The following is a 20,181-nucleotide window of genomic DNA, read 5'->3' on the forward strand; positions in this document are numbered from 1 at the left end:
ATGCTCACTGTACCCCTTGTTACGTTCTGCAAGGGGTCTAGTTTCCAAAATGGTATGCCATGTGGGGGTTATTTTGCTGTCCTGGCACCATAGGAGCTTCCTAAATGCGACATGCCCCCGAGCAAAATTTGCTCTCCAAAAGCCAAATATGACTCCTTCTCTTCTGAGCATTGTAGTTCGCCCGTAGTGCACTTCAGGTCCACTTATGGGGTACCTTCATACTCAGAAGAGATGGGGTTACAAATTTTGGGGGATCTTTTCTGCTATTAACCCTTGCAAAAATGTGAAATTTGGGGGGAAACACACATTTTAGTGAAAATTATTATTTTTTTTTTACATATGCAAAAGTCTACTTCGCCCGCCGAACAATTTACATAGGCATATGAGGTATGTGCTTACTCGAGAGAAATTGGGCTACAAATATAAGTATACATTTTCTCCTTCTACCCCTTGTAAAAATTAAAAATTGGGTCTACAAGAACATGCGAGTGTAAAAAATGAAGATTGTGAATTTTCTCCTTCACTTTGCTGCTATTCCTGTGAAACACCTAAAGGGTTAAAATGCTGACTGAATGTCATTTTGAATACTTTGGGGGGTGCAGTTTTTATAATGGGGTCATTTGTGGGGTATTTCTAATATGAAGACCCTTCAAATCCACTTCAAACCTGAACTGGTCCCTGAAAAATAGTGAGTTCGAAAATTTTGTGAAAAATTGGAAAATTGCTGAACTTTGAAGCCCTCTGGTGTCTTCCAAAAGTAAAATCACGTCAATTTTATGATGCAAACATAAAGTAGACATATTGTATATGTGAACCCCAAAAAAATTATTTGGAATATCCATTTTCCTTACAAGCAGAGAGCTTCAAAGTTGGAAAAATGCAAAATTTAAAATTTTTTCATCAAATTTTGGAATTTTTCACTAAGAAACGATGCAAGCATCGACAAAATTTTACCAATAACATAAAGTAGAATATGTCACGAAAAAACTATCTCGGAATCAGAATGATAGGTAAAAGCATCCCAGAGTTATTAATGTTTAAAGTGACAGTGGTCAGATGTTCAAAAAACGCTCTGGTCCTAAGGTGTAAAATGGCCTGGTCCTTAAGGGGTTAAAGATCAATGTTGACATTTGCATTAAGCATATATTTAGCTACTGCTGAACATCCAAAAATTAAAGGCCCAAGACCAGAAGTATCAGTGAGGCAAGTAGTTCCTGAAAGACACGGGATGAGCCAGGAGCAGGCAATCGCAGTACCCAAGAGGGTTTCATAACCAACCCCTTACATTTAAAGATGAATGTTGAAATTTGCATTAAGCATGTATTTAGCTACTGCTAAACATCCAAAAATTGAAGACCCAAGGCCTGAGGGCAGGGAGGCAAGTAGTTCCTGAAAGACACAGAATGAGTATGGAGCAGGCATTCGCAGTACCCAAGAGGGTTTCATAACCCCTTACAGTTAAAGATCAATGTTGACATTTGAATTAAGCATATATTTAGCTACTGCTAAATATCATAAAATTAAAGGCCCAAGGCCTGAAGCATCAGTGAGGCAAGTAGTTCCTGAAAGACACAGGATGAGCAAGGAGCAGGCAATCGCAGTACCCAAAAGGGTTTCATAACCAACCCCTTACATTTAAAGATCAATGTTGACATTTGCATTAAGCATGTATTTAGCTACTGCTAAACATCCAAAAATTGAAGGCCCAAGGCCTGAGGGCTGGGAGGCAAGTAGTTCCTGAAAGACACAGAATGAGTATGGAGCAGGCATTCACAGTACCCAAGAGGGTTTCATAACCCCTTACATTTAAAGATCAATGTTTACATTTGCATTAAGCATGTTTTTAGCTACTGCTAAACTTCAAAAAATGAAAGGGCCAAGGCCAGAAGCATCAGTGAGGCAAGTAGTTCCTGAAAGACACAGGATGAGCCAGGAGCAGGCAATCGCAGTACCAAAGAGGATTTCATAACCCTAATTGATAACCTAAGATGGTTTCATAACCAATCATAATTGGGAAATGTTGGTGTAGCAGCATGGTCAATCTACTCTGAGGCATCTGGCATTGGTGCCTGGAAATCCTGGCTGATCCATCCCTGATTCATCTTGACAAACGTCAATCTCTCCACATTTTTAGTGGACAGACGAGTTCACCTTGGGGTGACTATGGGCCCGGCCGCACTAAACACCCGCTCTGATGGCACACTACTGGCCGGGCAGGACAGCTTTTCCGGGGCAAACTCTGCAAGTTGTGGCCATAAATCAAGTTTGGCTGTCCAGAAGTCCAGCAGATCTTCAATGGTTGTTGGCATGGCCATGTCAAGGTATGCCACCACCTGCTGGTTCAGGTCCTGCTCCATGTCTACCTGCTGCTGATGAGATGCTTCATTATGCAGGTGAAGAAAGCTACTCATCAGCGACTGTAGACTCAGGCTGCTGCTGATTGAGCTGGTACTGCTCCTGCCACCCCTCCCCTCCCCAGCAGCCATGGCAGTGGAAGGTGAGCGCAGAGGGCCCCCCGAGTCAGACCTGCGAGTGGATGGACCATGTGGCCGATAGGCATCAGCCAACTGATTACGTTGAATCTCTCTGTAGTAGGTCAGTTTGTCCTCCCTCTCAGTGGGTGTAAAAAAGGCCCCCATTTTGGGACGGTAGCGAGGGTCTAATAAGGTGGAGATCCAGAAGTCATCCCGCTGACGAATTTTGACAATTCGGGGGTCACTACGCAAGCAACTGAGCATGCATCGTGCCATTAGTGACAGTGACTCGCTGGGACTACCTGCCTCTATCTCCACTGCATACTGCCACGGTGTGTCTGGGTCCTCTGTCTCAACTTCCTCATAACCCTCCAGCTCCTCTGGTTGCTCCTGCTCCTCCTCTCCTGTCCGATGACTAGCAACACCGGCCATCTCTTCCAACCTAAACTGTGCTCCGCTCTGCCCCTCATCATCCGCCTCCTCCTCCAGTTTAGCCGCCACAGGGCTCATGTAGCCTTGAGATGTTGGAGCAACGTTTCCATTGCCATGACCAGCCATGGTTTCAATCATTTGTTGTAGGAAATGTAGGAGTGGAATAACGTCGTTCATGGTGTAATCCAGGCGAATCACAAATAATGTGGCTTCCTCAAAGGGCCTCAGCAAACGGCAGGTGTCACGTATGAGCTGCCACTGGTTCACATTGAAGTTACACATCAAGAAATCGGTGATGACTATACGAACAAATAAAAGCCATCACTGATTTCTTGATGTGTAACTTCAATGTGAACCAGTGGCAGCTCATACATGACACCTGCCGTTTGCTGAGGCCCTTTGAGGAATAAGACTATGTTGTGGGATACCGTTCTGACGCTACAGCTCAAGGAAGGTGTGCTTGGCGGTGTACGAGTGGCTGAAGTGCATTCACAGTTTCCTTGCCATTTTCAGGATGTTTTGCAAATGGGGTGAAGACTTGAGGAAGTGCTTGACAATCAGATTCAAGACGTGTGCCATGCAGGGCGCATGTTTCACACTTCCTTGTCGCAACGCTGACATGATGTTCTTCCCGTTGTCGGTCACCATGGTTCCCATTTCCAGATTTCTTGGAGTAAGCCATACTCGGATTTCTTTACAAATAACCTTTAGCAGTTCCTCCCCTGTGTGACTCAGTTCGCCAAGGCAAACCATGTGAAGAACAGCTTGACACCGCCGTGCCCTACACACATGGTACGATGAAGGGCCGCCGAGATTTGGACGTGCAGTGAAGGCCGAGGACACGGTGGAGGATGAGGAGGCGGCGTCGCACTCTGTAACAGGACCATCTGCCTGGGAGCGAGAGCATGGAGGAGGAAGCGGTGTGACCTGTCCAAGTTGCTGTTGTGTCTGTGAAGGAACCACATTTACCCAGTGGGCCGTAAAAGACAAGTATTGTCCCTGCCCGTAGTTACAGCTCCACATGTCGGCGCTGCCGTGCACTTTTGAACAGACCGACAGGCTCAAGGACTGGCCCACCTTCTCTTGTACAAACTTATGCAGGGCTGGTACTTCCTTCTTCGCAAAGAAATGACGGCTTGGGACTCTCGACCTCGGCTCGGCACAAGCCATCAATTGTCTGAAAGGTGCAGAGTCCACCACTTGAAAAGGGGTGGGACTGCAACACCAGCAACTTGGACAGGAGCACATTCAACTTATGTGCCGTTGGATGAGTTGGCGCATACTGTTGTCTCTTGGACATGGCTTCGCCAATGGATTGTTGGCGTAATGGCTGACTAAAAGCGGGAGAAGCAGGAGCGACAGAAGGAGGGTTTGACACACAGCTCCCTTCGGCTGAGGTGGTGGAGCCTTGGCTGGATGAAGGAGTGAGCGGATGGCCACTGGGTGATGCAGCAGGCTGGACCACTACATCGGAGCCACGGTTCTCCCAGGCCGCTTTATGGTGGTGAAGCATGTGTTGACACAGGGCCGTGGTGCCGACATTGGGACCCTGGCCACGCTTCACCTTCTGCCAACAGATCTTGCATGTGGCTACGTGAACCTCCTCCGGATGCCTTATGAAAAACTTCCACACCGCCGAGTAGCTGATTTTCCCACCCGCTGACCGCACTAATTGACTGCTACTGGCGCCGTCTCCAGGAACCCCTGTTCCACTACCTCCCGGAAAGGTAGGCTGCCGCGAAGCAGGTGGTCTCCCCGGGCACATTTGGCTCCTGAATCACTGATGTCCTCCTCAGGTTCCCCAACAGTGTCTGCTTCAGGACCCTGAACACTTGCAACACCGCCTCCCACGTCACTCTCCGCATCACTACTTGGCTGCCTAGCGGAGCAAGCGGCGCATGTCTCCTCGCCTTCTTGGCTGTCCAGTAGCTGCTGACTGTCCTCTATTAGATCGTCCTCAGTAAATAGTGGAGCTGAACCCACAGCATAAGATACTTCTCTAGGAGAGGGAACAGCATAGAACAAAGGCAATGGGTGAACAGGGACTGCTCCCGGGCCATGCCAACTGAGGGTTGTGTCTGAGGAACCCACCGACTGTTGACTGGGGGTGTCAGATGTGGGTTGTGATGATGTGGATGAGCGTGTTAACCAATCGACGAAGGCAGATGGGTTGCTGGTGGAGACACGACCGCTGGCTGATAACGGGAGCTCAGGCCTCTCGCTGCGACTCCTGCTGCCACTCGCCCCCAGTCTGCTGCCAACTCTGCCTGAAGTATTTAGGCCTCTGCCACTCCTCTGTGCACGTCCTGGCACTTCTCTGCCTGACATACTTAGTGCGTTTATGAGGTTATTACAATACGCTAGACTACTCTTTAAACAGTATTTGGCTAGAACAGCAGCAGGTGATTACTTACAGCTGTCCTTTCACAGTATGTAGGCCCTTAACAGATTAACAGGTACTAGATGGTACAATACTTGGATGTACCTATGCGGTATGCACTGATGAGGGCAGTAATATGCCTAACTATACGCAGAAAAAAAATCTGTATTTTTGTAAAACACCAGCCGGTGGATACTATTGTTTGGACTTTGACGGTATGGAGCACCTTGACAGATTAACAGGTACTAAATGGTACAATACTTGGATGTACCTATGCGGTATGCACTGATGAGGGCAGTAATATGCCTAACTATACGCAGAAAAAAAACATCTGTATTTTGTAAAACACCAGCCGGTGGATACTATTGTTTGGACTTTGACGGTATGGAGCACCTTGACAGATTAACAGGTACTAAATGGTACAATTCTTGGATGTACCTATGCGGTATGCACTGATGAGGGCAGTAATAAGCGTAACTATACACAGAAAACTCTGTATTTTTGTAAAACACCAGCCGGTGAATGCTATTGTTTGGACTTTGACGGTATGGAGCACCTTGACAGATTAACAGGTACTAAATGGTACAATATTTGGATGTACCTATGCGGTATGCACTGATGAGGGCAGTAATATGCCTAACTATACGCAGAAAAAACTCTGTATTTTTGTAAAAAAAAAAACAGCCGGTGAATGCTATTGTTTAGACTTTGACGGTATGGAGCACCTTGACAGCTTAACAGGTACTAAATGGTACAATAATTGGCTGTACCTATGCGGTTTACACTGATGAGGGCAGTAATATGCCTAACTATTAGCAGAAAAAATCAGTATTTTTGTAAAACACCAGCCGGTGGATACAATTGTTTGGACTTTGACGGTATGGAGCACCTTGACAGCTTAACAGATACTGAATGGTACAATACTTGGATGTACCTATGCGGAATGCACTGTTGAGGGCAGTAATATGCCTAACTATACGCAGAAACAAAATCTGTATTTTTGTAAAACACCAGCCGGTGGATACTATTGTTTGGACTTTGAAGGTATGGAGCACCTTGACAGATTAACAGGTACTGAATGATACAATACTTTGATGTACCTATGCGGTATGCACTGATGAGGGCAGTAATATGCGTAACTATACGCAGAAAAAAATCTGTATTTTTGTAAAACTCCAGCCGGTGGATACTATTGTTTGGACTTTGACGGTATGGAGCACCTTGACAGATTAACAGGTACTGAATGGTACAATACTTGGATGTACATATGCGGTATGCACTGATGAGGGCAGTAATATGCCTAACTATACGCAGAAAAAAATCAGTATTTTTGTAAAACATCAGCCGGTGGATACTATTGTTTGGACTTTGACGGTATGGAGCACCTTGACAGATCAACAGGTACTGAATGGTACAATACTTGGATGTACATATGCGGTATGCACTGATGAGGGCAGTAATATGCCTAACTATACGCAGAAAAAAATCTGTATTTTTGTAAAACACCAGCCGGTGGATACTATTGTTTGGACTTTGACGGTATGGAGCACCTTGACAGATCAACAGGTACTGAATGGTACAATACTTGGATGTACATATGCGGTATGCACTGATGAGGGCAGTAATATGCCTAACTATACGCAGAAAAAAATCTGTATCTTTGTAAAACACCAGCCGGTGGATACTATTGTTTGGACTTTGACGGTATGGAGCACCTTGACAGATTAACAGGTACTGAATGGTACAATACTTGGATGTACCTATGCGGTATGCACTGATGAGGGCAGTAATATGCCTAACTATCAGCAGAAAAAAATCAGTATTTTTGTAAAACACCAGCCGGTGGATACTATTGTTTGGACTATGATGGTATGGAGCACCTTGACAGATTAACAGGTAGTAAATGGTACAATACTTGGATGTACGTATGCGGTATGCACTGATGAGGGCAGTAATATGCCTAACTATTAGCAGAAAAAAATCTGTATTTTTGTAAAACACCAGCCGGTGGATACTATTGTTTGGACTATGATGGTATGGAGCACCTTAACAGATTAACAGGTACTAAATGGTACAATACTTGGATGTACCTATGCGGTATGCACTGATGAGGGCAGTAATATGCCTAACTATTAGCAGAAAAAAATCTGTATTTTTGTAAAACACCAGCCGGTGGATACTATTGTTTGGACTTTGACGGTATGGAGCACCTTGACAAATTAACAGGTACTAGATGGTACAATACTCAGATGTACGGATGCGGTATGCACTGATGAGGGCAGTAATATGCCTAACTATTAACAGAAAAAAATCTGTATTTTTGTAAAACACCAGCCGGTGGATACTATTGTTTGGACTTTGACAGTATGGAGCACCTTGACAGATCAAAAGGTACTAAATGGTACAATACTTGGATGTACCTATGCGGTATGCACTGATGAGAGCAGTAATATGCCTAACTATTAGCAGAAAAAACTCTGTATTTTTGTAAAACACCAGCCGGTGGATACTATTGTTTGGACTTTGACGGTTTGGAGCACCTTGACAGATCAACAGGTACTAAATGGTACAATACTTGGATGTACGTATGCGGTATGCACTGATGAGGGCAGTAATATGCCTAACTATCAGCAGAAAAAAATCAGTATTTTTGTAATACACCAGCGGTGGATACTATTGTTTGGAATTTGACAGTGTGGAGCACCTTGAGAGATTAACAGGTACTAAATGGTACAATACTTGGATGTACATATGCGGTATGCACTGATGAGGGCAGTAATATGCGTAACTATACGCAGAAAAAACTCTGTATTTTTGTAAAACACCAGCCGGTGGATACTATTGTTTGGACTTTGACGGTATGGAGCACCTTGACAGCTTAACAGGTACTAGATGGTACAATACTTGGATGTACCTATGCGGTATGCACTGATGAGGGCAGTTATATATGCGTAACTATATGCAGAAAAACTTTTTTTTTTTTTTTTTATTGCCGGTGGATACTATTGTTTGGACTTGCACAGTATGTAGTCCCTTGACAGATTAACAGGTACAAAATGGTACAAATGCACTACAGTCCACTGAACAATCACGTATTTCTGAACAGCAGCAGGACCCAACAGTGCAGCACCACAAAAAAAAAATCCAGGGATTAAACCCTAAATTGCACTCTGTCACACAATTCTGAGCAGCTTGGAGATCTGTATGAGGCAGCTGACAGCTATCTGCCCCTCTCTGCTGCAATGCTCAATAACGTGAATAGGAGGTTTAGCAATCAATGATCCTTCTCAGAGTAACAGCACAGCAATCTGCACTCCTGCCTTTCCCTAATGCTGATGTGACTAGCAGTTGCAGTGTAACGCTGTGGTATGAGCTATTCACACACACACAGTCCCGTCCTCTCCATCTGAGTGCATAGATTAAATGAAGAGAGGCAAGATGGCCGCCGATTATATAGGGCTGTGACATCACAGGGGTCAATGAATGCTGATAGGCTGCATCTCACATGTGATTCAGGGTCATCCCGCCTACCTTCATTCCCGCCGCTGTTTCCCGCCCTCCCATAATGCCCTGCCCCATGTACTCACATGTGGATCCGCCATCTTAGGTCTCCAATAGCCTGGAACGCTGTAAAATGGAGTTTAATTAAGCGATTTGCGCAATCGAATCGTGGCGATATTCGTATTCGCTATGAATCGAATTTTTCATGAAATTCGTAACGAATTCGGGTTCGTCAACTTCGATTCGCTCATCTCTACTAGCTACCATTAATCTTCCATTTAAATTTCAAAATTCATCTTTTAATCTTAGGGATTGTGAAGCCCTAGTGTCTACTCATGCTGCTGGCAGCTCCAGGCTATGTCATTCAGCAACTATATGGTCTCCTCATGCTGCCAACACCTCCACGCTGTGCCATTCAGCCACTATATGGTCTCCTCATGCTTCAGCCTCATCCAAGCTGTGTCATTCAGCCACTATATGGTGTCCTCGTGCGGCCAACACCTCCACGCTGTGTCATTCAGCCACTATATGGTCTCCTCGTGCGGCCAACACCTCCACGCTGTGCCATTCAGCCACTATATAGTCTCCTCATGCTTCCAACACCTCCACACTATGTCATTCAGTCACTATATGGTCTCCTGACACTGATGCCACCTCCAGGCTCTGTCATTGTGCTGCTGTGCGGCAGTGATTCTAAAAGTGATGCCGGAAATCTGCATGCTATTCTGAATAACAGTATTATTTCACTACCCCAGCACACTCCATATGCATTTTAGGACACAGCAAAGTGTTCTATACCCCTATTGATGCTGTCTGTAGGCTAGAAATAGCCGTTTTTAATATAGATTCGCCGCAAAAAATTCGGCAAATCGGCCGAATTATATTTTTCAAAAGTTCGCTCATCTCTAGTTATTTTCAATAAATTCAGAGACGGTAAACAAGACAAAATGCAAATCATTACACTGACACAATGAATAGATAGATCATAAGATTTTATGTTGAGATTGAGAACATTAGGTTAAACATTACAAATATATTTTAAAAAAAAAAAGGTATAGAGTCTAAAGTTTACACTATAATAATACAAATATTGATATGTTGCACCTACTGTATGCAATGTATATAATAGCACAATGAAAGCAAATAATGACATCATGGAATATATTTGAGCAGGGACTTATACAGACAAATGGTCAGGGACCCTGAACATCTACAACAGCCTCCATCTATTGTATTGGGCACAGGAATCCACCAAATATGGAATAAAAAGAGAATAATATGAACTTATTTAAGCTTATATAATATAGTTTTATTATAATGGGACTAGAATACTAAATGGGGTCTGTAATTCATGCTTGTGTAAAATATAGGGCACGACTGTATGATGGGAACTCGATTGCCCACTGCTGCTTATTCAATAGTACCCTATCATTTTAAAATAACTTTGCTCTGAAGAGGTGACTAGTAAGTAGCGAGTGGGTTTAGACTAAAGAGTTTGGGCCTACCTGGGCAGCAGAACCACCGGTACTACCCTGATTGTGACCCTTCATTTCAGTACTGCAGCTTATTCCTATGCACTTCAGGATCCCACCTGATACTAAAGTTGATCTTGGACCATTCCCTCACTACATCCCATGAAACATGGCCCAAATGCTATACTCTTACAGGATTGTATGCCACTAGAAATACCAGTCTATTGCTAATAGCATCATTCATGTTCATGGGTTATGTCAGGTATTGTAGCTCAGCAGGGCCGGTGTTAGGGCAGGGCAACCCAGGCAGTTGACCAGGGCCCCCATCCAAAAGGGGTCTTCCAATTTTAAGACCAGTATATGGAGGGTTAATTAAGTCAAGTTTATAAATAGATTTCCCCGCAGGGTCATCCAATAGTTCCCATTTTTCCCATAGGGAAAAATGGGAACTATTGGATGACCCTGCGGGGAAATCTGTTGGTAAACTTGACCCATCCAAATGGGGCCCCTGAAAAGCTTTAGGGCATTACTAACAATACTGAATTTTGCGCAAAATTGCTGTAAAATCACAGCGATTTTACCGCAATTTTGTTCAAACTGCAGTATTGGTAGTGTTAGTATAGCCCTAAACCTGTATGGGATGCAGACAGCCCATAGATAGCATTAATAGACTTACTATGGACCTTCTAGGACCTCTGATGAATCCTTCAGGCTAGAACTCCTGATGATGTAATCGCAGGTCTTGGAAGATCCATAGTAAGCCTGTGCTGTGTGTGTGTATATAGGCTCTGTGCAATGAATAAAATAGAAGGTAATAAGGTAATAGAGGAAAGGATAGGGGGGAGGGGTAATAAATATTCAATTACAGCACATATATTTCTGTAATCAGTGTGGAACCACTGACAGATATTGTGGGGGCTGAATTCATATTTTAACCCCTTGAGGGGTTAACCTCATCAGCTAATTCAGATTTTTGCCATAACTCTTACATTTTTCCATCCACAGACCCATATGGTACTTGTTTTTTTTTTTTTTGCACCATCTATTGTACTTTGTAATAACACCTTTCATTGTACCATAAAATGTACAGCGCATTCAAACTAATATTTTGAAGAGAAATTGAAAAGAAAAACGCAATTTTGCAAATTTTGGAGCATTATTTTTCATGCAGTGCACTTTATGGTAAAACTGATAGGTTCTCTTTATTCTGTAGGTCTATTCGATGTAAATGGTCCTCATATTATATGCTTTTCTATTATTGTACTGCTTTTTACCCCTTAAGGACGCAGGGCGTACCTGTACGCCCTGGTCCCATTTACCAGGTTTAAACCATTCTCACCAGCGGAGAAAGGGTTAAACCAGGTGGGTCCTGGTTGCTACAATGCCAGGCATTAACCCTTTAGCCGCTGCGATCAAAGTTGATTGCGGAGTCTAAAGCGAAAGTGAAAGAATCCCTGCAGCTCAGCGGAACTGATCGGGACTATCGCATCAAAATCGTGATATCCCAATCAGCTGAGAGGACAACGGGAGGGTCCTCACCTCCCTCTCTGTCATCCGATCGGCAATCTACTGCTCCATGCCTGGAGCAGCAGAGCGCAGAGAACACTGATCAATGCTATGCTATGGCATAGCATTGATCAGTATATCCAATCAGAAGGTTGCATGTTGTAGCCCCCTAAAAAAAATATAATATCAAAAATGTATCAAAAATTTTAATTACCCCCTTTAATAATGGAATAAAGAATAAAAATAATCAAATGTGGTATCGCTGCGTGCAAAAATGTCCGAACTATTAAAATATAAGGTTAGCTAAACCACACGGTCAATGGTGTATGCGTAAAAAAATACCAAAGTCCCAAATTGGGTATATAAATTGGGTATGCTTGTAACTGTATGGATCTACAGAATAAAGATAGGCTGTAATTTTTACCAAAAAGTGCACTGCGTAGAAACGGGAGCCCCCAAAATAAAAAATAAAAATTTAATTTCACCCCTCAAATAATTTTGTTTCGCCGCAGATTATATTATAAAATAAGTGATGTCATTACAAATTACAATTGGTGATGCAAAAAAACAAGACCTTATTTGTGTATGTAGGTGCAAAATTTAAAGCGTTATGAATTAGGAAAAAACAAAAATGCAAAAATGAAACTCAGACTTTTTAACAAAATAAGTTTGTTTAAAATTGCCCTGTTCTGACCCCTATAACTTTCTCATTTTTCCATATACAGGGTTGTATGAGGGTCATTTTTTTGTGCCGTGATCTGTAGTACAGTAAGGAGCATGAAGGTGGGCATTATTACACAATAAGGGGCATTAAGAGGAAAACTATTACTGTGTAAAAAATTAAATGAGCGCTATTACCAACAGACAGCACTGAGAAGATCACTGTTATAGTATATGTGGGCGCTATTACTGACAGGAAGCACTGAGAAGATCACTGTTATAGTATATGTGGGCGCTATTACTGACAGGAAGCACTGAGAAGATCACTGTTATAGTATATGTGGGTGCTATTACTGACAGGAAACACTGAGAAGATCATTGTTAGGGTAGGCTCACACCTGACCCATTTTGTGCCATCAGCTGTTGTTATTCTTCAGTGCAAGTACGGGGTAAAAAGCATATCTCATAGCTGGGGGGAATGTGTCCAAGTCCAACAGCTGCTGGAGTAACCGAGATCTTTTCGGGGGGCACCGTCGACTTGATTGTGAATTTCTGCAATAGTGTTGTGATGAACAGAAAAATCTCCATATCTGCCAAGCTCTTGCCCGGGCATATTCTCTTACCTGAAAAGACATGTCAGTCAGTGCATAGGCGAACATCTACAATAGGTGAAGTTTTCTCTACTATATTATAATATATACCAATCATTTTATTAGGTGCATTGTGATATCATACTTAGAGGTGCTCACAGATTTCCCCATCAATAGTAACTGATGGGGGATTCACGTGCCAGACCAATGGCGCTCAGCTAAACACCAGGGAACAATATATAAGGGTATTCTTATCTATTAGTGTCAAAAGGATAATGTATTGACAAAATTGAAATAAACAGGTTCAATAAAAGTACATAAATACAAAAATGTATATAAGTACAAAAGCAGATAGATATACAGCAGCACAATAAAGAACAATAATAGGGCAGGGGAGGGGATGGGGAGGGAGACAGGGAAGCCAGAACAAGTCAGATCAATAGAATGGGCCGTCACTTTATGATCTCAGCCGGGGGAATATGCAGGACTTTGAAGATGGAAGAGGAGGTTTACGGCCCTAAATATAGAACTAGCATAAATACACAAAAAAGGCACATACATATACACATTGTTGCACAATTTACACATACAAACACTGGGGGAGATTTATCAAAACCTGTGTAGAGTAAAAACTTACCAGTTGCCCATAGCAACCAATCAAATACAGTGACCCCCCAACCTACGATGGCCCCGACATATGATCAAATCGACATACGATGGCCTCTCAGAAGCCATCGCATGTCGATGTCAGCATCGACATACAATGCTTTTTTATGTCGGGGACATCGCATTAAGTGCTCTCCGGCAGCGCAAAATGCTTAAGCTGCTGTCGGATAGCAGCTTAATGTTCCCCGTGTGGTGCGATAAATATTACTTACCCCTCCACGATGCTCCGGGGTGCCCTCTGGGTCCAGCGCTGGTCTTTCGGTGTCTTCTCGGCCCTCTCTGATGACGTCAATACGCTGCTGCGCACGTCATCCAATAGGAATGGCGTACGCAGCGGCATAATGACGTCGCTACGCAGGCCCAGTAAGGCCATGCGGAAAACAGCGGAGAGCCGGAGAAGACAGCGGAGGACCGTAGATGACCAGGAGAGCACAGCGGAGGCCCGGGGTCACCATCGCGAGCGGCGGGGACAGGTGAGTACAGCATCCTATATTTTACATTGCACGGATCCCTCAACATACGATGGATTCGACAAACGATGGCTCGTTTGGAACGAATTACCATCGTATGTTGAGGGACCACTGTAGCTTGTTTCATTTTTCAGAGGCCTTTTTAAAAATGAAAGAAGCAATCTGATTGGTTGCTATAGGCAACTGCACCACTCTTTCCCTACACAGGTTTTGATACATTTACCCCACTGTAAAAAAGATATACATGCTGACACCAGGGCCGGATCATCATTGGCGCTATGGAGCACCTGCTCCGGGCCCCGAGCCCGCAGGGCGCCCCGTCACACTCGGGACATCCCTGTGTCGCGAAAAAACGCAGGGGCCTCCGGGAGTTAGCTCACGCAGGGACGTCACTGATGTCCCGTGCGAGCACCCATAGATGAAAAGCAGAACGGAGCATCAACGCGCAGGTGTGGTAAGTGAACTACATCATCTTCAGTGTTCCGACTGGGGTGTACATTTATAGTTAGTGTATGTGCATTTATAGTTGGGGTATGTGCATTTATAGTTAGTGTATGTGCATTGATAGTTAGTGTATGTGCATTTATAGTTAGGGTATGTGCATTTATAGTTAGTGTATGTGCATTTATAGTTAGGGTATGTGCATTTATAGTTAGTGTATGTGCATTTATAGTTAGTGTATGTGCATTTATAGTTAGGGTATGTGCATTTATAATTAGGGTATGTGCATTTATAGTTAATGAATGTGCACTTATAGTTAGGGTATGTGCATTTATAGTTGGGGTATGTGCATTTATAGTTAGTGTATGTGCATGTATAGTTAGGGTATAAGCATGTATAGTTAGGGTATGTGCATTTATAGTTAGGGTATGTGCATGTATAGTTAGGGTATGTGCATGTATAGTTAGTGTATGTGCATGTATAGTTAGGGTATGTGCATTTATAGTTAGGGTATGTGCATTTATAGTAAGGGTATGTGCACTTATAGTTAGGGTATGTGCATTTATAGTTGGGGTATGGGCATTTCTAGTTAGTGTATGTACATTTATAGTTAGTGTATGTGCATTTATTGTTAGGGTATGTGCATTTATAGTTAGTGTATGTGCATTTATAGTTGGGGTATGTGCATTTATAGTTAGTGTATGTGCATTTATAGTTAGTGTATGTGCATTTATAGTTGGGGTATGTGCACTTATAGTTAGTGTATGTGCATTTATAGTTAGTATATGTGCATTTATAGTTGGGGTAAGTGCATTTATAGTTAGTGTATGTGCATTTATAGTTAGTGTATGTGCATTTATAGTTAGTGTATGTACATTTATAGTTAGGGTATGCATATTTATAGTTAGGGTATGCGCATTTATAGTTAGTGTATGTACATTTATAGTTAGTGTATGTGCATTTATTGTTAGGGTATGTGCATTTATATTTAGTGTATGTGCATTTATAGTTGGGGTATGTGCATTTATAGTTAGTGTATATGCATTTATAGTTGGAGTATGTTCATTTATAGTTAGGGTATGTGCATTTATAGTTAGGGTATGTGCATTTATAGTTAGGGTATGTGCATTTATAGTTAGTGTATATGCATTTATAGTTGGGGGATGTTCATTTATAGTAAGTGTATGTGCATTTATAGTTAGGGTATGTGCATTTATAGTTAGGGTATGTGCATTTATAGTTAGGGTATGTGCATTTTTAGTTAGGGTATGTGCATTTATAGTTAGGGTATGTGCATTTTTAATTGGGTTATGTGCATTTATAGTTAGTGTATGTACATTTATAGTTAGGGTATGTGCATTTATAGTTAGGGTATGTGCATTTATAGTTAGGGTATGTGCATTTTTAGTTAGGGTATGTACATTTATAGTTAGTGTATGTGCATTTTTAATTGGGTTATGTGCATTTATAGTTAGTGTATGTACATTTATAGTTAGGGTATGTGCATTTATAGTTGGGGTATGTGCATTTATAGATAGGGTATGTGCATTTATAGTTAGTGTATGTTCATTTATAGTTAGGGTATGTGCATTTATAGTTAGGGTATGTGCATTTTAATTGGGTTATGTGCATTTATAGTTAGTGTATGTACATTTATAGTTAGGGTATGTGCATTTATAGTTAAGGTATGTGCATTTATAGTTAGAGTATGTGCATTTATAGTTGGGGTATGTGCATTTATAGTTAGTGTATGTGCATTTATAGTTAGAGTATGTGCATTTATAGTTGGGGTATGTGCATTTATAGTTAGTGTATGTGCATTTATAGTTAGTGTATGTGCATTTATAGTGAGGGTATGTGCATTTCTAGTTAGTGTATGTACATTTATAGTTAGTGTATGTGCATTTATTGTTAGGGTATGTGCATTTTTAGTTAGTGTATGTGCATTTATAGTTGGGGTATGTGCATTTAAAGTTAGTGTATGTGCATTTATAGTTAGTGTATGTGCATTTATAGTTAGGGTATGTGCATTTATAGTTGGAGATGTACATTTAAAGTTAGGGTATGTGCTTTTATAGTAAGGGTATGTGCATTTATAGTTAGTGTATGTGCATTTGTAGTGGGGGTATGTGCACTTATAGTTAGTGTATGTGCATTTATAGTTAGTGTATGTGCATTTGTAGTTGGGGTATGTGCATTTATAGTTAGTGTATATGCATTTATAGTTGGGGTATGTGCATTTATAGTTAGTGAATGTGCATTTATAGATAGTGTATGTGCATTTATGTTACGCCTAGCGCTCCGGGTCCCCGCTCCTCCCCGGAGCGCTTACGGCGTCTCTCTCTCCGCAGCGCCCCGGTCGGTCCTGCTGACCGGGAGCGCTGCACTGTCATGGCCGTCGGGGATGCGATTCGCACAGCGGGACGCGCCCGCTCGCGAGTCGCATCCCAGGTCACTTACCCGTCCCGGTCCCCTTCTGTCATGTGCTGGCGCGCGCGGCTCCGCTCTCTAGGGCGCGCGCGCGCCAGCTCCCTGAGACTTAAAGGGCCAGTGCACCAATGATTGGTGCCTGGCCCAATTAGCTTAATTGGCTCCCACCTGCTCCCAGACTATATCTGATCTCTGCCCCTGCACTCCCCTGCCGGATCTTGTTGCCTTTGAGCCTAGTGAAAGCGTTACTGTGTTTATCCATACCGTGTACTTGACCTCCTGCTTGCCTTATTGACTACGATTCTTGCTGCCTGCCCCGACCTTCTGCTACGTCCGACCTTGCTTTGTCTACTCCCTTGTACCGCGCCTATCTTCAGCAGTCAGAGAGGTTGAGCCGTTGCTAGTGGATACGACCTGGTCACTACCGCCGCAGCAAGACCATCCCGCTTTGCGGCGGGCTCTGGTGAACACCAGTAGTGCCTTAGAACCGGTCCACTAGCACGGTCCACGCCAATCCCTCTCTAGCACAGAGGATCCACCTCCTACCAGCCGGGATCGTGACAGTAGATCCGGCCATGGATCCCGCTGAGGTTCCCCTGCCTTATATCTCTGATCTCACCACGGTGGTCGCCCAGCAATCCCGACAGATCGCCCATCTAACCCACCAGCTGTCGGAAGTGTCCGCCACGGTGCAGCATCTTCAGTCGCAACTTCTGCCTCTGCTACAGCAGCAACCATCTCCTCCGCCAGCTCCTGCACCCCTTCCGCAGCGAGTGGCCACTCCTAGCCTCCGCTTGTCCTTGCTGGACAAATTTGATGGGGACTCTAAGTTTTGCCGTGGCTTTCTTTCGCAATGTTCCCTGCACTTGGAGATGATGTCGGACCAGTTTCCTACTGAAAGGTCTAAGGTGGCTTTCGTAGTCAGCCTTCTGTCTGGAAAAGCCCTGTCATGGGCCACACCGCTCTGGGACCGCAATGACCCCGTCACTGCCTCTGTACACTCCTTCTTCTCGGAAATTCGAAGTGTCTTTGAGGAACCTGCCCGAGCCTCTTCTGCTGAGACTGCCCTGCTGAACCTGGTCCAGGGTAATTCTTCCGTTGGCGAGTACGCCATACAATTCCGTACTCTTGCTTCTGAACTATCCTGGAATAATGAGGCCCTCTGCGCGACCTTTAAAAAAGGCCTATCCAGCAACATTAAAGATGTTCTGGCCGCACGAGAAACTCCTGCTAACCTGCATGAACTCATTCATCTAGCCACTCGCATTGACATGCGTTTTTCTGAGAGGCATCAAGAGCTCCGCCAGGAAAAAGACTTAGATCTCTGGACACCTCTCCCACAGTCTCCATTGCAATCTGCGCCTAGGCCTCCCGCCGAGGAGGCCATGCAAGTGGATCGGTCTCGCCTGACCCAGGAAGAGAGGAATCGCCGTAGGGAAGAGAATCTTTGTCTGTACTGTGCCAGTACCGAACATTTTTTGGTGGATTGCCCTATCCGTCCTCCACGTCTGGGAAACGCACGCTCGCACCCAGCTCTCGTGGGTGTGGCGTCTCTTGATGCTAAGTCGGCTTCTCCACGTCTCACGGTGCCTGTACGGATTTCTCCTTCAGCCAACTCTTCCCTCTCAGCCGTGGCCTGCCTGGACTCTGGTGCCTCTGGGAATTTTATTCGGGAGTCCTTGGTGAATAAATTCCGCATCCCGGTGACCCGTCTCGTCAAGCCACTCTACATTTCCGCGGTCAACGGAGTCAGGTTGGATTGCACCGTGCGTTACCGCACGAAGCCCCTCCTAATGTGCATCGGACCTCATCACGAAAAAATTGAGTTTTTGGTCCTCTCCAATTGCACTTCCGAAATTCTCCTTGGACTACCCTGGCTTCAACACCATTCCCCAACCCTGGATTGGTCCACAGGGGAGATCAAGAGCTGGGGTACCTCTTGTTTCAAGGACTGCCTTAAACCGGTTCCCAGTACTCCCTGCCGTGACCCTGTGTGTTCCCCTGTATCCGGTCTTCCTAAAGTCTTTATGGACTCTGCCTGCCATAAGAAGTGCCTCTCCCCCCCTCCCAGTCCAGTCAGGCAAGCCTCGGTGCCTCCTCATGGCCCCCGTCCTGGTGTCACACTGCCCCGTGCCAGGCCTCGCCCTCTGCCCTCCCTCCCCATTCCCACTCCTGCTGTACTGCCTCCCGTTGAGGAAACCCTCCATTCTTTCCCGGTGTCCTCATCCCAGGGGAGGCAGTTACCGGACAAAGAGAAGGGGAGACCTAAGGGGGGGGGGTACTGCTACTCCTAGCGCTCCGGGTCCCCGCTCCTCCCCGGAGCGCTTACGGCGTCTCTCTCTCCGCAGCGCCCCGGTCGGTCCCGCTGACCGGGAGCGCTGCACTGTCATGGCCGTCGGGGATGCGATTCACACAGCGGGACGCGCCCGCTCGCGAGTCGCATCCCAGGTCACTTACCCGTCCCGGTCCCCTTCTGTCATGTGCTTGCGAGCGCGGCTCCGCTCTCTAGGGCGCGCGCGCGCCAGCTCCCTGAGACTTAAAGGGCCAGTGCACCAATGATTGGTGCCTGGCCCAATTAGCTTAATTGGCTCCCACCTGCTCCCAGACTATATCTGATCTCTGCCCCTGCACTCCCCTGCCGGATCTTGTTGCCTTTGAGCCTAGTGAAAGCGTTACTGTGTTTATCCATACCGTGTACTTGACCTCCTGCTTGCCTTATTGACTACGATTCTTGCTGCCTGCCCCGACCTTCTGCTACGTCCGACCTTGCTTTGTCTACTCCCTTGTACCGCGCCTATCTTCAGCAGTCAGAGAGGTTGAGCCGTTGCTAGTGGATACGACCTGGTCACTACCGCCGCAGCAAGACCATCCCGCTTTGCGGCGGGCTCTGGTGAACACCAGTAGTGCCTTAGAACCGGTCCACTAGCACGGTCCACGCCAATCCCTCTCTGGCACAGAGGATCCACCTCCTACCAGCCGGGATCATGACAATTTATAGTTAGTGTATGTGCATTTATAGTTGGGGTATGTGCATTTCTAGATAGTGTATGTACATTTATAGTTGGTGTATGTGCATTTATTGTTAGGGTATGTGCATTTATAGTTAGTGTATGTGCATTTATAGTTGGGGTATGTGCACTTATAGTTAGTGTATGTGCA

At 44.6% G+C, this 20,181-nt stretch overlaps 1 protein-coding gene across 11 annotated transcripts in view; it reads right to left on the reverse strand.

Moving 5' to 3' along the window:
• Positions 1-9,771: 9,771 nt before the first annotated feature.
• The window catches only part of LOC130290250 (cytochrome P450 2F2-like), a 331,651-nt gene continuing 321,241 nt past the window's right edge, over positions 9,772-20,181 (reverse strand). For all 11 annotated transcript variants that reach the window (XM_056537611.1, XM_056537606.1, XM_056537607.1 and 8 more), the window contains one exon: positions 9,772-13,048. In XM_056537611.1, the coding sequence (XP_056393586.1) occupies positions 12,852-13,048 (197 nt within the window). In that variant the 3' untranslated portion in view covers positions 9,772-12,851. The remainder of the gene's footprint in view (positions 13,049-20,181) is intronic.

Source organism: Hyla sarda, chromosome 9 (assembly GCF_029499605.1).
Source record: "Hyla sarda isolate aHylSar1 chromosome 9, aHylSar1.hap1, whole genome shotgun sequence".
NCBI classification, from domain to species: Eukaryota; Metazoa; Chordata; class Amphibia; order Anura; family Hylidae; genus Hyla; species Hyla sarda.